This window comes from Nelumbo nucifera, chromosome 5 (assembly GCF_055504915.1).
Source record: "Nelumbo nucifera cultivar China Antique chromosome 5, China Antique-T2T, whole genome shotgun sequence".
NCBI lineage: Eukaryota > Viridiplantae > Streptophyta > Magnoliopsida > Proteales > Nelumbonaceae > Nelumbo > Nelumbo nucifera.
The window spans coordinates 32,244,508-32,266,323 of record NC_142653.1 but is presented as its reverse complement, the minus strand read 5'-3'; the positions used below and the strand labels follow the sequence as shown (position 1 = coordinate 32,266,323).

At 41.8% G+C, this 21,816-nt stretch overlaps 1 protein-coding gene across 5 annotated transcripts in view; it reads left to right on the top strand.

Annotated features, from left to right (window-relative positions):
* Window positions 1–1,360: 1,360 nt before the first annotated feature.
* Window positions 1,361–21,816, top strand: part of LOC104599968 (spatacsin carboxy-terminus protein) — a 54,028-nt gene continuing 33,572 nt past the window's right edge. The window contains exons 1-7 of one of the 5 annotated variants that reach the window (XM_019198229.2): window positions 1,361–1,498; window positions 1,633–1,773; window positions 9,522–9,712; window positions 9,807–12,071; window positions 20,162–20,237; window positions 21,049–21,171; window positions 21,490–21,745. In XM_019198229.2, the coding sequence (XP_019053774.1) occupies window positions 9,529–9,712; window positions 9,807–12,071; window positions 20,162–20,237; window positions 21,049–21,171; window positions 21,490–21,745 (2,904 nt within the window). In that variant the 5' untranslated portion in view covers window positions 1,361–1,498; window positions 1,633–1,773; window positions 9,522–9,528. Of the gene's footprint in view, window positions 1,774–9,518; window positions 9,713–9,797; window positions 12,072–20,161; window positions 20,238–21,048; window positions 21,172–21,489; window positions 21,746–21,816 lie in introns of all 5 variants that reach the window. The other 4 variants (XM_010262733.3, XM_010262734.3, XM_088887489.1 and 1 more) reach the window with 4 other exon arrangements.

Here is a 21,816-nt window from a genome sequence, read left to right as displayed (position 1 = left end):
TAACAATGTCATCTAATTCTCTTTATCAACCATCCAAACATTGACAATAAACTTAACAGTCCCAAATTTTAGATTCTTCTAAACAATCACCAACTTTTTTGAATAGAAGAGGCTAGGATTTGGGACTGTTCAATTTTTTGTCAACGTTTGAATGGTTGATAAAGAGAATTATATGGCATTCGAAGGGCATTTTTGACTTTTCAAATGTCACTTAACGGCTGATTAACGAACTGGTTAACGTCAGGTACTAGATTGTCACATTTTGAAAGTTCGGGGACCAAATTGTCACTCAAGCCAAAGTACATGATACTGATTGGGAATTTTCCCCAATTTTAATTAAAAATTCTCAATTATACATAAAAGAATAAAATAATTTTATTCAATAAAAACATTAAATCTAAAACAAATATAGCATTTTGAATTATATTGAAAGACGACCTAAGCCCCTAATAAATTGAAAAGGATAATTTCGTAACTTTAAAATCTCCATCGTTGGAACAAAGATGTAAATAGGTAATTCCAGGCTTTTATGAAACTAAAGGAGAGGTTTTTGTTAGAGTGAAAACCTCAGTAGAGGTTATTAACTTATTATAATTGTGAGTAGATCTGTTCATGGGCCGGACCGGGCTCGTGCCGGGCTTTCACTCTGTATTAACAAATTTTTCTAAGGCCCAAGCCCGAGCCCGAGCCCAAAATTTAGCCCATGCTGTTACTACTGCTGAATAGAGAGAGAGAGAAATTATAAAGAAAAAATAAAAATGTATATATTAAATTATAAATATATATATTTTAATAAATATTATATTATTTATATATTTTATATAATATATAAAATACACATTATGTATTTTATAAAATATATAATGTTGAATCGGGCTGGACCGGGTTTTGTTGACAAATCCTGAGCCCGGCCCGAAACACTATCGGGCTTACTGTGTTAGGCCTGAGGTCAGGCTTACGGGCCTAATTACATGACCAAGCCCGGCCGGGGTGCAGGCCAGGCAGGGCGGGCCATCGGGCTACCTGGCCCATGAACAGGTAGAAACTTGAGGGGAGATGTGTCGCCTCATCTCAAGTGAAGGACTCAAAGGGGTCGCAGGTGGCAACTTTGGACGTGGCGCAAATGATGGAGACTCGACGGTAATTTTCGGCGTGTCCCAACGCAGACGGTTCAAAGTGAACTGGGACAGCTTGATTTATATTTGCCATTGCCTATTGGTCAATTGGAAACCCAACCCATTTTACAACCCTTACTCGTTGTCCGTGGCAGTTATGCAGTTTATGAGAACAAGAGAGGCTTAAGTGATAACACCTGAGTTTTATTAATTCCAGAGAGAAACGACATGCCCATTGAGTACAAAATTGAGTATAAAAGGGCGGTAATCGCTAGAACCCGACGGAGATGGTTAAAAGTATTGAGAACGCGAGATTATTAGCTGACATGTCGATCTCCCAGTAAGAGATCTCGCGAGCTTCCAAGAAACCCATGAATTTCCAGGTTTTTGGTCGCTTTAGAGATTGGAGTTCCGCTTCATTTTCATTTTCTGCGGCCACTGGCGCTTAGGTTTTGGAATCGATCTTGCATGTTCCTATCTGTTTCATCCGGTTTTGTATATTTCGATCTGATTTCAGGTTCCGAGAGTTGATACGTTTGCGGCTGTATATAATTCGCTTTAGTATGAGATGTTGTTCCTTCTGAGATTCTTTGTTCGTGCATCAGATTATCGTTTTTGGTGAAGCTTCAGTTTCTGTTACGTCGTTTGGAGCTTGCAGGTATGAATTTGATATCATGTGATGTAGTTGAACTTGTTTCTTCATAGTATTTTCTTGATTGGGCATGGACTATTTTTCCCTTTGGGGGTTGAATTTATGAATCTGTTTGTTTACCTTTGGCCGATATGTGAAACTCGTGATGGTGATATTGAAAGACATTGCTGAACTACATTTGAACTACTCGATAGCTATTTTAAACATGAAATTTATGCGACCAATTAAGAAGCAACCATTTTTGCCTCCGAAATCCTTAGTTGTTAAGGAGTAGCCATTAAAAATGTGATTCACCTATTCTTGGATAGACGGCGATGGGTCCAACTTTTCTGTTACCTAGCCCCTTATCCCAATTATTTTGGTTCAAGTATATACAGGGGCTTAGATATATTACTCTTTTTGGGCCTGGGCTAAATTTATCAAGTTCACATTGTTTTCTGACAGGTTATGCATAGGAGAGGCTGAACACCCCCTTTAAAAGTTTTGTTTTTGGTTGCTGCAAGTGAACATGGCTTTTTTCCATGCAGCACCAGCATATGCATCATATACAATTCTTCATTTGGAAGGCTCAAAATGATGCTATTGCACACATTACAAAAATACAAAAATCATTTAAGTTCAGTTGCTAAAGTTATTTAAGATAGAAGACCAAAAGTAAATGATGCATTATACTTTTTCCATGACAGCATCCAGTAAACATCTTTTCTGATTGAAGTTCTCTTATATCTTTCCCACCATATGTGTGAGCATGTAGCAAAAGGAACAAGGTTCCAGAAATATTACCCCTCTTGCTGAAATCTCTTGCAATGAAAGTATCAATGAATGAGGAGGTTGTGCCGATGATGACCTATTGCTGCACAAATAACCTAATGAAATGCCACCAATCTTGCAATCAAAGTGTCACGGGGGTAGATCTGCAGCGGAAGAAACCCATGCCAAGGTAGGCCAGGACAAGCCTTTCGTGTGCTTAGGGATAGGAGTTGCCTGATGTGATGGCTCCACCAAGTTTAGTAACACTGGATCATGACCTCAGTTCGCATGGCCGGGGCACTGTGTTGGCTCCTTTCGGTCCATGGGAGGCGCCACTTACGTGCTAAAGGGGGATGACCATGATGAGAGGCGACTTGACACCGATGAGAGGGACTCCTGTATGCCGATGATGCTTGGCACCTGTGTGCCAATGATGATAGGCAACCACTGGGCTGGAACACACCCGTGCGCTATGGGCAATGGGATAGCTCATTCAGCTTAGGCAAGGGGCTGGCGTGGTGAAGGGTCATGCTTAGGCCAGGCCCGCATGCCAAGCCTCCCTTGAGTGTCGGTGGCACAGTGCCAGTCCATGCATTGTCCCCATGAGCATGTGTGCGCCCATGAGGAACCCTGGTAGCCATGCTAGTCATTAACTAGGGCTGCCCCGCAAGGGATGATGGTCTAGGAGTGCCAAGGTCAGGCACCCAAGGAGGTCGACCACCCCTCATCAAAGAGTACGTTAAACTTTTGGAGGTTTGCCTGAAGATAACATCAATTCTCCCAAAAATCTTACAGGCAAAAATGACGGTGATGTCCCTTAACGTAAGCCCGCCAAGCGTAGGCAAGGCTAAGCCTGTGTCAGACCGTGACAGGCTCCCCCACTTGATCCATTGTCGACCTCGATAATGGCTCCTTTGTGAATGGGCGTCTGTGTCTCGCGCCATCCACTTGTGTGCCAGTTCCTGGGCTCACCTGGCCAACCCGGGTCTCGCCTATGTTGGTGTCCATTTATGGGGATGGAACCATTTCACCATGCCGACCTACCTAGATTTCACCTCTAGTGTTGAGGTTACTCAAACCGCGCAATGGCTATGCCGTTGAAAGTGTGAAAGAAGGGCTCTCAAAGAAATTGGATGTGTGTGCTTCGCAGAGGTCCGCCCCATGTATCATCTTTACCTCAAGGCTTGACCGTCTTTGTGGTAGCTTTTCGGTGGTGCTACCGAACACAATGTGATAGGTCTACTCCTGCTGTTGGCAGTGTGTGCTGGATATCCTTTCACCATGCTGGCCTGCAGACTTCACCTCGCTGTGTTCGAGTTACTCAAACCTAGACATGGCTTATGCTCTTTTGGCCCTCGAAACTATACTTCACCTCGCCGGTTCGGGCTACATCTTCGCTTCGAGGGGGCCCCAATGTGTTGCTGGCTCAAGGAGATTTGATCGCAATGTGCACGAGTGGTGGCAACTTTTACCCATGATGTTGCCGAACATGCACTCGCCTTGTGATGTGTTGTTGCTGCCGCAAGTGTTCAACCTTTGTGATGAATTGAGCATGTCCTCTGATGCATTGCTTGTGCTGGGCCGCCATGCTCCAATGGCCAGTGTACCCACATTCCTATCATTCCAATATTGTGGCTTCAACCGAGGACCCATTTGATGCAAAACATGCACTCGCCTTGTGATTTGTTGTTGCTGCCGCAAGTGTTCAACTTGTGTGATGAACTGAGCATGTCCTATGATGCATTGCTTGTGCTGGGCCGCCATGCTCCAATGGCCAGTGTACCCACATTCCTATCATTCCAATATTGTGGCTTCAACCGAGGACCCATTTGATGCAAAACTGCCACTTTAGTGATATTCCTTGACCAACCGTCGACACAACCCAATTTCGGACTGCTGTCCCTTCCTCGGTATTGCCTCAGGCAAAGCTACGGAACAATGGCTCATCCATCATGAAACCAAGATGTAGGTGCACCGCCCACAACTCACTAAAATGAACAGCAACTGGTGTCCGTGAGGAAGCATGGCACTCCCCCACTCAAACCACCACAATATGCCTTCCACGAAAAGGACCATGCGTCTGCCCCCGCATGAGCGCAACGACCAATGCGTTTGCCCCCGCATGAGCGCAGCGACCAATGCGTCTGCCCCCGCAAAGGCATTGCTTTGGGGTCATTGGAACGGGGACACGATGAATGGCCTCTTGCCAGGCCTGATGTGAATGATTGGTTGCTTGTACCCGAGTGGAAGTGCCTAGGGACCGCACCCCACGATGTGCTGCTTGTCGAGATAACCGCTTCAACTGGCTCTGTGTGCTTTTGCTCTGATACCAACTACGGCAGCAGTTGGCTAGCTCGCTCTGATACCTACTGTCACGGGGGTAGATCTGCAGCAGAAGAAACCCGTGCGACATCCAGGCCAAGGTAGGCCAAGACAAGTCTTTCGTGTGCTTAGGGCTAGGAGTTGCCCGATGTGATGGCTCCACCAAGTTCAGTAGCACTGGATCATGACCTCAGTTCGCATGGCCGGGGTGCGTTGGCTCCTTTCGGTCCATGGGAGGCACCGCTTACGTGCTAAAGGGGGACGACCATGATGAGAGGCGACTTGGCGCTGATGAGAGGGACTCCTGTATGTCGATGATGCTAGGCACCTGTGTGCTAATGATGATAGGCAACCACTGGGACAGAATACACCCGTGCGCTATGGGCAACGGGATAGCTCATTCAGCTTAGGAAAGGGGCTGGCGTGGTGAAGGGTCATGCTTAGGCCAGGCCCACATGCCAAGCCTCCCTTGAGTGTTGGTGGCACAGTGCCGGTCCATGCACTGTCCCCATGAGCATGTGTGCACCCATGAGGAACCCTGGTAGCCATGCTAGCCATTAACCAGGGCCGCCCCGCAAGGGATGATGGTCTAGGAGTGCCAAGGTCAGGCACCCAAGGAGGTCGACCACCCCTCCTCAAAGAGTACGTTAAGCTTTTGGAGGTCTGCCTGAAGATAACATCAATTCTCCCAAAAATCTTATAGGCAAAAATGATGGTGATGCCCCCTCACGTAAGCCTGCCAAGCATAGGCAAGGCTAAGCCTGTGTCAGACCGTGACAAAAGGGCAATAAAGAAGATGCGTAATTGATTATTCTTGCGTGTTGCAGAAAGAAAACACATTTTTATATCTCTTCCATGGAAAGTGAAATGATCAATTGCTAGAATCTTGTCTAATGTGCAATCCAAATAAAAGGTTGAAGCCAGATGTTTATTTGGTACCCACGTCTATAGCCAAGGGAATGGCTGAATGGGGTATCAGGTGTTAAGGGCCCGCGAATAGGATATCGTCACAGGGGGTTAATAGGGCCCGCGAATAGGATATCAGGTGTTAACGGGGAAAACCTCCTGTTTTCCCTTGTTCCTCCCTTTTCTTGAGGAACCTATCTTGGCGCCTTAATGGTGATTGTTAAAGAGATCACCCCCTCTCCTCTGCTTTTCTTGACTGGAAATTTCGATGCCTTTATTGAATCATCAACTCCTTTAAATTGGAGATTACAAGAAGATAAGAGTCATACTTTTAGGAAGACTCCCTACTAATCTATACTACTGAATTTAGCTAAGATAGAAATAGATAAGATAAGAACACTGAACAGATAAGACTCCCTACTAATCCATACTACTGAAAACATATAAGATAAGAATACTGAGCAGATAAGATAGAACTGTATGTAGCTAGATAAGATGAGAACACCGAATCTTGCATCCTTTACTGCTGCTGTCGGCGGCGATATTGCTTCCTAATAAAAGCGTCCACAACATTACTCCCCTCCTGGACTAAGAGCTTGTCCTCAAGCTCGAATTCAGGATAGGTGTCTTGAAACACAATCAAAGGAATCCAGGATAGGTGGAATGATTTTGCCCTCCTGGATCGGGTTCCAATGAAGAGGGTTCATCCTCATCTTCCTCTTGTTCCACCAGGAGGCAGAAAAGTCTCTTGCACTTGTGCCCTGCTGAGTAGAGTTCATCACAATTAAAACACTGTCCCCTCGCCCTGCGTTCCGCCATCTTAGCCCTGGACAAGTGCTTAATAGGGGGTGCAACAACGCTGCTCCCACACTGGATGCCGATCTGGAATTGTTGCTCGTCTGTGGTTTCTGTTCTTGGCTGGCTGCTGAAGATGGAGCCATTCCGAGTGGTTTTGGGGATGCCCATGCTGTCAGAGGCCGCCCTATACTAAAAGTTCCGCGGCTGAGTTGCAGCTTGCGTTCAAAAGCGCGAGCCAAATTCATAGTAGTAACTAGGTTGGGAGGATTTTGCATCTCCACATCCACCCTCAAAGTTTCTGCTAACCCTGCGGTGAACATGTCAACCTACTGGTCTGGTCGTACCGATGATGCTCTTGCAAGGAGGGTCTGAAACTGACGCTGATATTCAGCCACCGTTCCCGTCTGTTTGAGGTTGATTAGTTCGCCTAATGGATTGCTTGTTAATGGGGGCCCAAACCTGAGAAGGCAGTAGGATTTGAATTGGGTCCAACTGAGCCCGGGTTCCTCCTGCTCCAATCTATAAAACCAGAGCTGCGCCTCCTCCGTCATGTGGAATGCGGCTAAGCTTACCTTGTCTTTGTCCTCTGTCCGTTGGTTGCGGAAGAACTGCTCACATCTGTACAGCCATCCTAAAGGATCTCCAGCGCCATTATAGGAAGGGAACTTCAGCCTGCTGTATTTGGGAACGATCGCGGCTCCTTGGGCAACGACCTGCTGCTCGCCGGACGATTCTGCCATGTCTGGTCGGTGGCCGTTTGTGGTTGCAGCCCCTCTGGATTCCTTTCCTTGCTAGAAAAATATAACTCCATGCTGTTTCCCACGAGCTTGTGCTCCAGTTCATGAAACTTAGTCATCAACTGCTCAAGGTCACCCATGACACCTGGCTCTGATACCAGATTGTTAAGGGTCCGCGAATAGGATCTCGTCACAGGTCGGTCAACGGGGAAAACCTCCTGTTTTCCCTTGTTCCTCCCTTTTCTTGAGGAACCTATCTTGGCGCCTTAATGGTGATTATTAAAGAGATCACCCCCTCTCCTCTGCTATTTCTTGACTGGAAATTTCGATGCCTTTATCGAATCATCAGCTCCTTTAAATAGGAGATTACAAGAAGATAAGAGTCCTACTTTTAGGAAGACTCCCTACTAATCTATACTACTGAATTTAGCTAAGATAGAAACCGATAAGATAAGAACAATGGACAGATAAGACTCCCTACTAATCCATACTACTGAAAACAGATAAGATAAGAACACTGAACAGATAAGATAGAATTGTATCTAGCTAGATAAGATGAGAACACTGAATTAGATAAGATGAGAACATCGAATCTTGCATCCTTTACTGCTGCTGTCGGCGGCGATATTGCTTCCCAATAAAAGCGTCCACAACATCAGGCCCATTTAGAAGCAAGAAGAAATTGGATTGCCTGATTGATAGCATCAACTAGTTTCTTTTTTCATTTGATTGGTAACCTTAAATTTTATTAATAGAAGAAAAGAAAAATTGTGGTAAGGAACCTAGAGGAAGGGGAAGCGATAAAGAACAAGAACAAACCAAGTCCAGGGATAAACAAAAAATTGTTAGAAGAGGAAAGTGAAATTAAGAAAGGCAAAACCTTTTCTGAGGAGAAAATACAAGGTCTAGTCTAGGATCTGAATTCCACATTTAAGACATCCCTATCAACCCTACTCCTACTCTAGGATCTGAATTCTTTTGATCTGCTCGATGCTGACAATTACTTGGAATTTAATACAATCCCATCACTCAACAATATTCATAAGTTCCAAGAACAAATCAGATTGGTCTCATTTGATAGTTGCTTATCTAATGAATACCACAATCAAGTTAAATGTGCAATTTCTGGCTCATAGAACATAGGCTGCAGAAAAGCGACAAACATCTAAAAACACTTATATAAGACTTTTAAACTATGATTCCTTAAACAAACTAAGCATCCAAAATGTAAAATTAGGAAATTTGGAAAGCCTTCTGGGCAGTTGTATTCATAGCAGTCATGTGAGCAGGAAAGGAATGGTAAAAATTTTTATCACAAAATTAATTTAGAGGAGCCAGTAATCATCACTGCAGTGGATCTTATAAGGAGCTGGATTTCAAATCTGAAATGTTTTAGTGAGGAGGAATTGTCTTCTTTTTTGAAAATAGACTTTTTGGGCGTCCTTAGTATATGGTGTACAGAAACTCTTTGTATAGAGGACCTTGTATGCTTTTGCTTTTATATTAATACAATGATACTTTACCTTTAAAAAAAAGGAAATTGTGAGGGAGAACTTCATTTCATCCTCTATGGTTTTTCCCTTTTGCCATAGTTGTATCAATTTGTTCTTTTGATCTGCTTGATGCTGACAATTATTGCCTTCATGTCTGACAAAGAACCATTAGAGGAAATATGTTTTTGAAGGGAAAACATTTGATTCTTTATTATTCTTTTTCTTTGGTTAAAGAGTAAAGAAGCTTTATTTCCTGGTCGTGAAAAGGCATGTGCGTTGCATGTCTTTCAACAAATGGAGAAATATTGATTGGGCTTTATACATCTTATGAAATATATTGGTTGTCGCATTGATGTGAGGCCGATTGAAAGTTTTGGCATTATATAGTAAAGATGATTTACTTGGGTATTTAATGGCTAAATGGTGGCCAATACCCAATGTTGGTTCCAGCTATTCAGGGTCTTGAGTTAGTTTTACAGGATATGGACCTTACTCAATGCCTGTGATTTATATGGACTAAATCGTATATATTATATAGTGCTAGATACCTAGTTTACCTTTTTGCCAAAATATGATTCACCTATTATTTTTAATGGCTTATATAAGCTTGTTGCTAAATTACCATCTATATGTGTGTACTCATGTTTGTACTAGTCATTTCTGTTTCTATCCATCTCTCTGCCTGTCAATTCCACTTATAATCTACCATTCTCATCCATGGATTTAAGTTAAGTTTTTTTCCTAGTAGGACCACTATGGTTACTTCTTTTATTGGTGAGGGTGGAGATAGTCCAGCTATATTGCAGTTGCGAAGATGGGACCCCTCTCAAATCCAACTAAACCTGTCAGAATTCCGTGAAGCTTTTATTTCTCCCACAAGAGAATTGTTACTGTTGTTATCTTATCAATATGAAGCTTTGCTTCTTCCACTGGTTGCAGGTAAAATTCCCGACCTCTCCTGCCTTTTCCTTTACAGTGATTTGATCCTTGCCTCCACCTTTGTTCTCATCTCTCTCACTTTAAGTGAATGCAGGAAATTCTACAAAGAGGAATAACCATTTGAAAGGACTTCAGAGCCCTAGTTTTTCTGATTTCTGTTCTACAGAACAGGAAGCATCTTGCATATCAGATTCATTAGACAGTATTCCATGCACTTCTGAACCTGAAAAAGTTACTCCAGATGGATCATCAAGATCTGAGCACTACCCTGTTGCTTGTGATGTGAAATCATTGGCTTGGGGTCACTGTGGGGATTCATACAACCAACACAAGGGTGCTATTTTTAAAGAGCTTCTTTTTGTATCTGGTGACCGTGGTGTTACAGTCCATGCCTTTCGTCAGCCAGATAAAACCAGTGAAATGATCTTGCCTGAGGATGAGGTTGGACAAGGGAGGTGGGTGGAATGGGGGCCTTGTGCTGCCTCACTTAATAATTTGCAGGCAAAAGAGCAGTGTGGTTCAAATTATGAAAGTCCTAGAATTTTCTCAGAAGCAAGCAAGGGTAATGCAACTGATAAAACCTTTCAAGATGTCTGCATAGAATCTGGGGATAATGATTTGCTCTCAATAAGCTCTACATCAAAGAAATGGCTGCGGACTTTCTTAACTGAAGCTGATACTACTGAATCTGATGGTCACTTTTGGACCAAGTTTCCTGAAAAGCAGTCATTTCCTTGTTCTGCAGAGATAGTTTCATTCAATATTGTTGATAGCACATCAAAATTCTTGGAGTTTCTATCTCGTACAAAACCTGTATCGGATGTTAAGGGAAATTGGATTGAGGAAACACCATTACATCCTGTGGCTGATGCATCAGTACATTCAGAAACCAGTTCTTTGAGTCTAAATGCCAATAGCTTGCCCAGAATCTTGAGCCTAGGGACCAACAATTCATACAAATGTTCTAGAGTGTTTGCCAGCTCTTCTCATCGTTTGGTTGGTTTGGTTTTGACAATAACAGATCCTGTATTAACTGATACTAGTGGTAGAACTGCAAGAAGTAGGGAGGTTTTATTGGTGGTTACTATGATACACCACTGGGGAATACAGTGGATTTGCTCAGTAAAACTTCAGCAAACTTGTCTCAATCTGGATCTTGAGATTGAGTGGACTGACTTTCAGTTTTCCAGCAATCTTCTTTTTTGTCTCAATGTATCAGGTTTAATATTCATCTATGGTGCAACAACTGGTGCATTTGTTGCATGTCTTGACGTTTTGCAGATCTGTGGACTCAAGCCAAAATGTAAGTTGTCAGGACAAGCAAAATTGCCTGCAGAGGATAATTTTACCCCTGGAGGTGCTGATATACAAAGAGAACCAGATAAAAAAGTTAATAGTGCAATAGATCACCAGATTGAAGGGTATTCACGTGGTACACGAGTTTTTGAAAGGTTGATGGTTGCTTCAGATTCTTCACTGTTAGCTTCTGTAGATAAGTATGGTGTAATCTACCTAATTTGTGTCGATGACTTTATTTCTGACAATTCTTATTCTCTTAAGGAGTTTCTCCCGCATTTTGGGTATGGTTTATTGGTTGGCTGGGAGGTTGGAGGTTCTGAATTAGGCTGTCAGAGAGTGTTTTCTAAACTCTCACATTGTCATGGTTTGAATAGCTCATTATTAAAAAATAAGAGTTTCCTCTTCACTGATAATAGGGAAGATATCAGGCTCCTCGATAAGAAAAAATGCTACATCTGGAGGAGGGTAGGCCAGTATGGTGACTACATGAGTGGTTTCTCTGCTGTGTCACAGATAGAGGATCAGGGATTCCCCAGTTCTCAATTAGCATTGAGCTCAATGCGAAGAATACTAATTCCCAATGATGTATCAAATAAATATGATTCCATTTGTTTTTCACCCTTTGGAATTACTCGGCTCATTAGGAGGTGCAATGTAAATGATAAGAATGGCTTTAAAATTGTTCATAGTAACTTACAAGTAGCTACTGCAATTCAAGATGACCGAGTTTTGGACTTGCAGTGCACAAGGTCTGGTTTGCTTGGAAGGGAGGAGGCCTTGGTTGGAGAAGCAATTGGTTGCTCTTTCCAGGGATGTTTCTATTTGGTGACACAAGATGGATTGTCCATTGTTCTTCCCTCTATTTCAGTTTCATCAACCATCCTTCCTGTAGAATACATTGGGTATTGGCATCCAAATATTGTCACAGGCAATAAATATAACCTAGAATGCCTTTTGGCAGGAAATAAGGAGCACTGGCCACCTTGGAAAGTTGAAATCTTGGACAAAGTTATTTTATATGAAGGCCCTGAAGTGGCAGATCACATCTGTTTGGTAAATGGTAAGAATACTTGATTTTGATAGTTTTCATGTGATCCTTAATAGCTTGTTATCTTGGAGCCTTATTATTCATTGAAGAACAGTTTTTGATTGATAACTATTATCTTTCATTTTTTTTTTGATAAGTAAAATGGAGTTTTATTAAGGGGTTCGACTATGATATGGAAAAGATATGATATCTGAAAAACTTCTGACCAGTCAAGTAGAATCATAAACGTGGTAGCCAATCAGGTGTTATTTATCAAAATTCATGGGTGGGTTTTGATTGGTCAAAACTCTTCCCATACCATATCTTTCCTGCGTCATAGATTTTCCCTTTATTAAGAGATAATAAAATACATACAAGCGCCCTAAAGAGAGGTGTGAGGTACACCATTCATAACAACAAGCAACAATAAAACAAAAAGAGACAGGTAACAATTGCCCAATGAAGATGATCCATATTAACTGTTATCTTTCATGAAATACCAAAAAAGAATTAAATATGTACAAATATACCAAGCATCCCATTTTTTAGGCTGACATCTACCAGACTACCACCTAACCAACTCTTGTTATCTATTTACATTACATTCTTCAATAATTGTCTCCAAAGTAGCTGATCCCTATTGACTCCCTTGTTTGGATAATGCATAAGCTGCATTATTTGCTGCTAATGGATCCAACAAAAAACTAATTTCTGCTTCCCTTGTCATAGCTTTTATCATCCTCATTATGCTCTACTATCGTCATGATCCTGGCTTGTTATTTTTCATCCAATCCACTACCACTCTAGAATCTCCTTCCACCTTTAGTGATCTAATATTGAGTGTCTTCTCAACTACTATCCTTTGTAACACTGCTGGCAGCTCAACCCTTGCAGTCCCCATGACCAATGAGCATGGAGTAAATCTCTAGAATGGGTTCCTGACAGTCTCTGAATACCCCCCTCTTATGACTGGAGGTCCTGGATTTCCCATGCTACTGCCATCGAAGTTTAATTTGATTTGATCACCACAAGGCAGATGCCAATGCAAGGAGGCCCTTGGTCTAGCTGTAGAGGAAGAAGCCACCCACTCCAAACCATCAACAGTGTTATAATTCAGGTCTGCCTTAGAGTTTGGCCTGACTGAGTTCAGTTATGTAGAAGAAGAAAAAGTGATAAAGAAAGAGAGAAAGAGAGAAAGAGAGAAGAGAGAATTCTAGTTCGAACTGAAAGAGTCAACATAACTTCTCTCAGTCGGCCAGTAAGTATTTATATAATTATTAAAACATAACTGAAAAGACCTATGTGCCTTTACTTAAGTTAAGAGCACATGTTTCAACACAACATTACAGATCAGCAACATCAATCAAGGTATAAAGACAGAAATACCCCTACGCTAACACTCCCCCTCAAGCTGGTGAGTATAGCTTGTTACATATGTAGTCCACTCTTCCCTGACTCAAGCCTTTTGTAAATAAGTCAGCCCATTGATTTCCTGTATTAACATGTGTAGTGTCTAGTTCTCCATTCAGCACCTTCTCCCTCACAAAGTGACAGTCAACCTCAATGTGCTTGGTTCTTTCATGAAACACTGGATTAGAGGAGATATGAACTGCAACCTGATTATCACAATAGAGCTTCATTGGAGTGTTAATGTTGTACCCTACTTCCTGTAGAAGGTTCTTTAGCCACACTAATTCACAAGCGGTATGCGCCATAGCCCTATATTCTGCTTCTGCACTGCTTCTTGCCACAACCGTCTACTTCTTACTTTTCCATGTCACCAGGTTACCTCCCAGAAACGTGCAATAGCCTGTAGTAGACCGCCTATCAGACATAGAATCGGCCCAATCAGCATCAGAATACCCTTCTATTTCAAGTTTTCCCCCTCTTGTATATCAAACCGCGACCCGGGGCCCCTTTTAGATACTTCACAATTCTCAGAACCGCATTCCAATGAAGAATCAAAGGTTTTTGCATGAACTGGCTTACCACACTAACTGCAAATGAGATGTCTGGTCTGGTAATGGTTAGGTAGTTCAGTTTGCCCACAAGTCGTCGGTATCTGCCAGGGTCTTCAAACACTTCACCCATATCACTGCTTAGCTTGGTATTTGTGTCCATGAGTGTTTCAGCTGGTTTGGCACCCAACAAGCCTGTTTCTTCCAGCAAATCAAGCACATACTTCCTCTGGCACAGGTTAATCCCATACTTGGATCTCGCTACCTCTATCCCCAAGAAGTATTTCAGTTTACCCAGATCCTTTGTCTGAAAGTGATCCTGCAGATAAGTCTTCAGCCTGTCAATACCAATGTTATCATTCACAGTAATAACAATATCATCTACATACACCACCAATAGTATTTTTCCTCCCGGAGAGTCATGACTAAATACAGAATGGTTAACTTTGCACTGTTTCATGCCAAACTTCTTTACCACCTCACTGAACCTACCAAACCATGCTCGAGGAGACTGTTTAAGCCCATATATAGCCTTCCTTAGTCTGCACACCTTACCATCCTCCCCCTGAGCAACAAACCCTAGAGGTTGCTCCATATAGACCTCCTCGAGTAAGTCACCATGCAAAAAGGCATTCTTGATATCAAGCTGATATAGTGGCCACTCATACATGGCTGCAAGAGAGATCACAAAACGAACTGACCCTATCTTAGCAACCAGTGAGAAGGTCTCTGTGTAGTCAATGCCATAGGTTTGGGAGTACCCTTTTGCAACTAATCGTGCTTTCAAACGTTCAACACTACCATCAGGTAGATACTTAATCGTATAAACCCACTTACAACCAACAGCTTGCTTCCCAGGAGGAAGAGCAGTGAGGTCCCAAGTATGATTATGATGAAGGGCTAAGAGTTCTTCTTCCATGGCACGGCACCACCCTGGAGAGGCAAGGGCTTCCTGGACATCTTTAGGAACAATAACTGATGATAACAAGGTAACAAACTGGCGATGGGAAGCGGAAAGGTGAGTAAGAGAAACATAATTAGAAATGGGATGAAGGGTGCAAGTACGTTTACCTTTCCGCAAAGCAATGGGTAGATCAATCTCAGATGCTAAGTGGGGGTCTAGTGCCGGATCCGTCGACGGAGATGTAGCCGGAGGAGTAGTAGCTGGTGCACGTGGGCGATGTGTATACACATGACGGATAGGTGGGCGTTCAACAGGTGGTGGCACCAGAGGCAAGGATTTGGTCACGACTGAAACAAAGGGAGGAGGATCGACAACGGGAAGTGGAAGAGGAGGAGGTGATGAGGAGGAAGAAGCATCACCAGATCCCAAAAGAACGGAGTAGACTCAAAGAAACTGACATCAGCACACACAAAGGACCGTCGAGAACCAGGATGATAACACCTATACCCTTTCTGGGTCCGAGAATAGCCAAGGAAGATGCACTTGAGAGAACGGGCATCAAGCTTGTCGTTCCTAGGACCCAGATTATGGACAAAACAGACACACCCAAAAACTCTCGGCGTAAGAGGAAACGGAGACAAAGTGGGAAACAAGACCTGAAACGGAGATTGATCATCAAGGATGAACGTGGGCATCCGATTAATCAGAAAACAAGAGGTAAGCACTGCATCACTCCAAAAAGGTTTGGGAACATGCATGTGATGCATTAGGGATCTTGCTGTTTCAAGGAGATGGCGATTCTTTCTCTCAGCCACCCCGTTTTGTTGTGGGGTGTAGGTACACAAGGTCTGATGTATAATGCCGTGTTGGTCCAGGTATTCTTGAAATGATGAGGATAAATATTCGCGGCCATTATCAGAACGAAAAACTTTGATGTGGGTACCAAATTGGTTACGAATTTCAGCATAAAATTTTTGAGAAATGGTAAACAATTCACTTATTTCTTTCATTAAATAGAGCCACGTCATCCTTGAAAAATCATCCACAAAAATGACAAAATATCTGTATCCATTATATGACATTACTTTATAAGGACCCAAAACATCTGAATGAACTAAAGAAAAAGGACTCGACACATGGTTATCAACCCTAGAACTAAAGGGAACACGATGGTGTTTCCCAAACTGACACGACTCACAATCCAAAACAGAAAGCTGACTCAAGGACGGAACTAAGGACTTCAAGACTTTGAGCGACGGATGACCAAATCGGCAGTGCCACTAGAGAGGAGAAAGAGATGACTGGAGAGCTGTTGAAGTTCTACCACCACCACTGTCAAGATAATACAATCCACCTGCTTCATGCCCTCCACCAATCTTCATCCCCGTCTTGAGATCCTGAAAGACACACATAGAAGGGTAAAAGGTAATGGAGCAGTTAAGTGATTTGGTCAGCTTACTAACAGACATAAGGTTAAAAGGCAATTTAGGAACATACATAATTGATGAGAGGGATACAGGATCTAGGTCAACATTACCAACACCACAAATTGAGGATGTGGAACCATTAGCAAGGGTAACAGATTGTGATGTTGAGCAATGAGATAAGGAGGAAAACACACCTGGAGTTCCAGTCATGTGATCGGAGGCTCCAAAGTCAATGATCCAGGGATTGGGTGTAGATGCCAGACAAGCCATACCTGAGTGAGCAAAAGTCGCCGTGTTTTGCTGTGATTGGATAAACCTCTCATATTCATCACGGGGAACACTCGCCATCTCCTTCATGGGACCATCTGTGGATGTAGGAGGCAACTGGTCAGATGAATGATTCTCCTGTCTAAAGCTGGAACTTGAGTCACCGGTCGCGGCATGATTGGCCCAGGTTGAGGGAGGACCATGTAAATCATAACAATAGTTGATGGTATGTCCATCCATACCACGATGAGTGCACTTCCTTGGGCCTGAGCTACGTCCTCTACCACGGGCTCCCCCTGAATCTCTGCTCCCAGTACGACCACCACCACGATTATAAGTAGACCCACCATTGCCACTTCGGCCATATGCAGAACCACTACCAACACCACGGCCAGACTGAGCTCCCCGAGCTCCACCTCTACCACCACGGCCTCTCGATGCAGCAAAGGCAGATCTATCTGAGATATTAGAGTTCTCAGTAGATCCGATAGAAATCCTCCGAAGTCGAGCAAATACCTCTTCTAGGGACGGAAGAGCTGATCCCCCTAATATCTGAGCCCGTACTGGTTCATATTCAGACTTTAGTCCCACCAAAAATCAAGTCACATCAAGCTGCTCTCTCTGTTGTTGCTGAATCTTGACATCAGAAGTGAGAGGATGATAGACATTCAACTCATTACGTATGTTCCTCATGTTGGCATAGTACTCCTCAAGACTCTGATTGCCCTGTTGCAGATTAAAGTACTCTAGATAAAGCTGATAAACTCTGGTTGTATTGTCCTGCCCCGAATACAATTTCTTCGCATGGTCCCACACATCTTTGGCAGTATCAAGGAACATGAAATTCACACTAATCCTGGGTTCCATACTGTTCCATAACCATGTGATGATCTGAGCATCCTCTTGCTCCCAGTCTTCATACTCGTGAGAGTCAGAGGAGGGTTTCTCCTCTCTGATGTGTTTTACCTTCTTCTTTGCCTTCAGAAAAACTTCAACGGATTTAGCCCAAGGCACATAATTCTCTCCATTTAACTTAATGGAGGTCATCTGAACATTCAGGTAGTCTGTAGGCACCATCACACTAGGTTTATAATCCTTATTGTCTCCCATTATGTTATCACCAATTCTGCACACTTGCTGAATTCTATTATCACTGAGATCTGCACACTACACACCACTAGGTCACACCTGTCACACTGATTGCAGCACTAATTGTTGCTGGAATGTGTGCTCTTTACACCACAAACCCTACTCCTACAACTACCTGAAATCTCACCACTATATGATCATATCTCTTCCTTCAAAATGCACAAAGAAACCAGCATAAACCCTAGTACTTACTGGCCGAAACCCTAGCAAATGGTCTGAAACACACCTCCTATTTAATCCATAACAGATATCATGCACTGAAATCCCTTACCTTATCGCTGAAGTAACACCCATGCGAGCAGGAGAGCAGTCCACACACAACAGCCACACACAGTTCGGCCCTCTATTTTTCCTCTACTAGGAGAGGGCGATCTCAGAAATCACAGCAACCGACCACATACGACCTGACTGGAGGCATAGAGACCCCCAAGGGAAGAGGGCGATCACTCCTTTTCAGCCCTTTCCCTTATCTCCAATCGAACACAGAAAAAAGAAGAAGAAAACCCTAGATAGGGTGCGCAGAGAATGAACCCTAGGCAAGCAGAAATCTAGGCAGATTTAACCTAGCTCTGATACCATGTTATAATTCAGGTCTGCCTTAGAGTTCAGCCTAACTGAGTTCAGTTATGTAGAAGAAGAAAAAGTGATAAAGAAAGAGAGAAAGAGAGAAAGAGAGCAGAGAGAATTCTAGTTCGAACTGAAAGAGTCAACATAACTTCTCCCAGTTGGCCAGTAAGTATTTATATTATTATTAAAACATAACTGAAAAGACCTATGTGCCCTTACTTAAGTTAAGAGCACATGTTTCAACACAACATTACTGATCAGCAACATCAATCAAGGTATAAAGACAGAAATACCCCTACGCTAACAAACAGAAAAGGTGTTAATTCATAGTTTTGATCCAATACACCACTTTCACTTAGGTGCAATCATTAATCATCATTCTTTTGATGTTAATGAAAAGAGGACAAAGAGAAGCAGCAAAACATAAACACCTACTACCCCTGCTTATACAATATTAACATATGCAACTGCTTGCAGATATATTATTTTGCTCTTTCTGATTATTGTGGATATTTATCACTCTTAAATAGGGGTGCAAGTCAAGAGTTTACACAGCATCAGGCTTGGGTCCACTCAATTTTTATCAAATTTTCAACCCAATCTCTCACCCAAGTTATAGCCCTACCTCTAAATGTTACTAATAAAATGGTCTTTAACATTTTCTTTATAAAATTAATTATAGCCTAAGCAGTTTTTTAAAAGTGATAGGTGCAAAGGTCCTTCAATTGCCAGAGGCACAAGGTTCAAGGTAAGGCACATCCCTTGATGAAGCAAGGCAGAAGTTTGAAAAAATTTAAAAGCCATTAATACATAATAATATGCAAATTTGAAATTTAAAAGAATTAAATGCTTTAGAAAGCTGAGAGGGAGGCATTTGCGACAAGTGTATGTAGAAACATAACCTCTGAAGAGGCATTTGCCTTGGTTGTCTGATGCCTTTGCAAAGCGCCATCACCTGGGCATATGCAAGTCACTATACTTGAGATGTACCTCAATTGTGCACCTAGACATGCCTTGGTGCACAGTTGAGGCATTTGCCCTGGTTGTCTGATGGCAAAACAACATGCTTGCTAGAATATAATGGTGGGCTTAGAGCCATAGACGTATATGCTTGAAGGATTTCGGATTTGGTAGTTAAGGTGTGGTTGATATGGTGGTTTCTTTTTGAAATATAAGAAAGTCTAGGTTATCTTTTTTTCCCCTTTTTTGTGTGTATGTTATAGGTCTTTATTAATATAAAGGAATGCTCCGTTGTTTTTTTAACATCTATCCTCTTCCAGCTTATGTCAACTCTCCATCTCCCTTAAGAGACCTATTTTCCCCCCAAATCTGTAACAATTCATTATTTCATTCCTTGATTTGTATTTAAGGTACAGTATATTTCTTCATGAACCTAAAGCCGTTCAGTGGAAGCCCAACATTTCTTGAATGTTTTTCAATTTATGCTACAAGTTTACCATCTTTGTTTAACAATCCTCTGTTTTGTATAACCAATTTTGCTTTAGACATTGAATGGCTGACAGTGTACAGATCTTATTTTCTTTCATGCATCCTCCTTTGCAAAGACATTTTTGTTTTTTCATTGGGGCATTTTTTTAACAATCCTCTGTTTTGTATGACCAATTTTGCTTTTTATCAGAACAATTTAGAGTTGACCATAAACACTTGCAACTGGTTTGATGTCATGCTAGTTTATTAATTATTGTCCCATCTTTTCTGCTTACCAAAAAACAAGTCCCATCATTTCCATATAATGCACACTTTGGTAAACTCAAATTTTATACCACCTGTATACAATCTGAGCAATACTCTTAGTTATTTCTGACATGTGAGTTGTCCATCTCTTACCAGGATGGGATTTGAAAATTGCTCGGATGCGTCGCCTGCAATTGGCATTGGACTACTTGAAATCTGACGAGATAGAACAGTAAGAGCTTCTGTTATTTGTTTACCTCTGTTATTAGGTATTTAGGTTATATGTGATGCACTAAGTTTTCTCTGAACATATAAAAGAAATTTTTTAAGCATATCAGAAATGTTCATGTATTTGAGAAAACATGTTCTCCATGTTGGAAAAAACAACAGAAAGAAAATTGTACATTTGCAACCTTTTTCAAGCAGCAAGTACCAATTGATACTCAAAGTCTGAGATCAAGAGAAGGAAAAAACCATCTTAACCTGAAAGCTGGTTCACTTGTACTTTTTTTCTTAATATTGAATGAATCTGTTCCTGTCATTGATCAAAAAAAAAAAAAAAAAAAACAGCTGAAGGCAGCAAACCATACCATCTGATCCACCAAAAAAAAGCCACCAAATCCATGACTCCAAGCCGCTCTCCCTTCTCATTACGTCAATGGGATATTTACTAGAATCAACATTTTGTCCCTGATAGAAGCCCAAATGACATAGAAATAAATTACAATGAATGGTTTCATCATTGAAGGAGACTCTTAAATCCTGATACAGTGGTTTTCTTCAATGAGCTGGAGGCTTTCTAATAGGATTGGGCTTCCTTGACACTTTTTTTTGGCTTACCAATGACTCGTAACTTTTTTTACCATTATGACTTATAACATTATTGTTTTGCTACTTTGATCATGCTAATATAAATAGAAGATCTAGAATTTGAACTTGATAACCTATCTGTTTTGCAACTTGCATAACTTATTGTTTAGCACTTGAGCTTACTGATATCTTTGCCTTGTCCTCTAAACACATATTCTTTATGGATGGAACAGATCTTTAGAAATGCTTGTGGATGTCAATCTTGCAGAAGAGGGCATCTTGAGATTGCTCTTTACTGCTGTTTTCCAGATCTTTTCGAAAGTTGGTAGTGATAGTGAGATTGCACTTCCGTTGAGGTAAGTTCTCATAATCCCTTGTTTAAAGGTCTAATTATTCTTAAATCCTTGTGGTTGTGTAAAGGGTGTCTTACTCGAAAGGGAAGTTATCAATACTCTTTACCCATATATGGGTGAGATTATGGTTATTGCTGCCTATCATGTGAATAATCTTTCCTTAATACTGACTCTAACTAATGGGTATTCAATAGAGTTGTATCCAAAAGAATGAGATAAGTGGAGATTTCTCAGCAGAACTTCATTCTTCATATGTTGAATGGTGTTGAAAAATACCGTTTTTTCAGTTCCATAATTTTAATGTGTGGATTGTATTTACAGGCTTCTAGCATTGGCCACCTGCTTTGCAACCAAAATGGTCCGGAAATATGGGTTACTGCATCATAAGAAAGATCAGTTTTTGTTTCAGTATATGCTGGGCTCCAGGAGTCATTCTCTCCAGTCAAATTTACTAGACAGAAATTTTACTGAAATAGGTGATTTAAGAAGGCTTGGTGAGATGGCTCATTTTCTGGAGGTTATCCGAAATATTCAGTCTCGACTTGGTGTAAAATTCAGGAAGTCAGGTCGAGGGCTGGTATGTTTTGAATAGTTCTGCTGATTCATATGAAATAATATCTATTGGAATTTTCTCTGGTATGGAAGTTA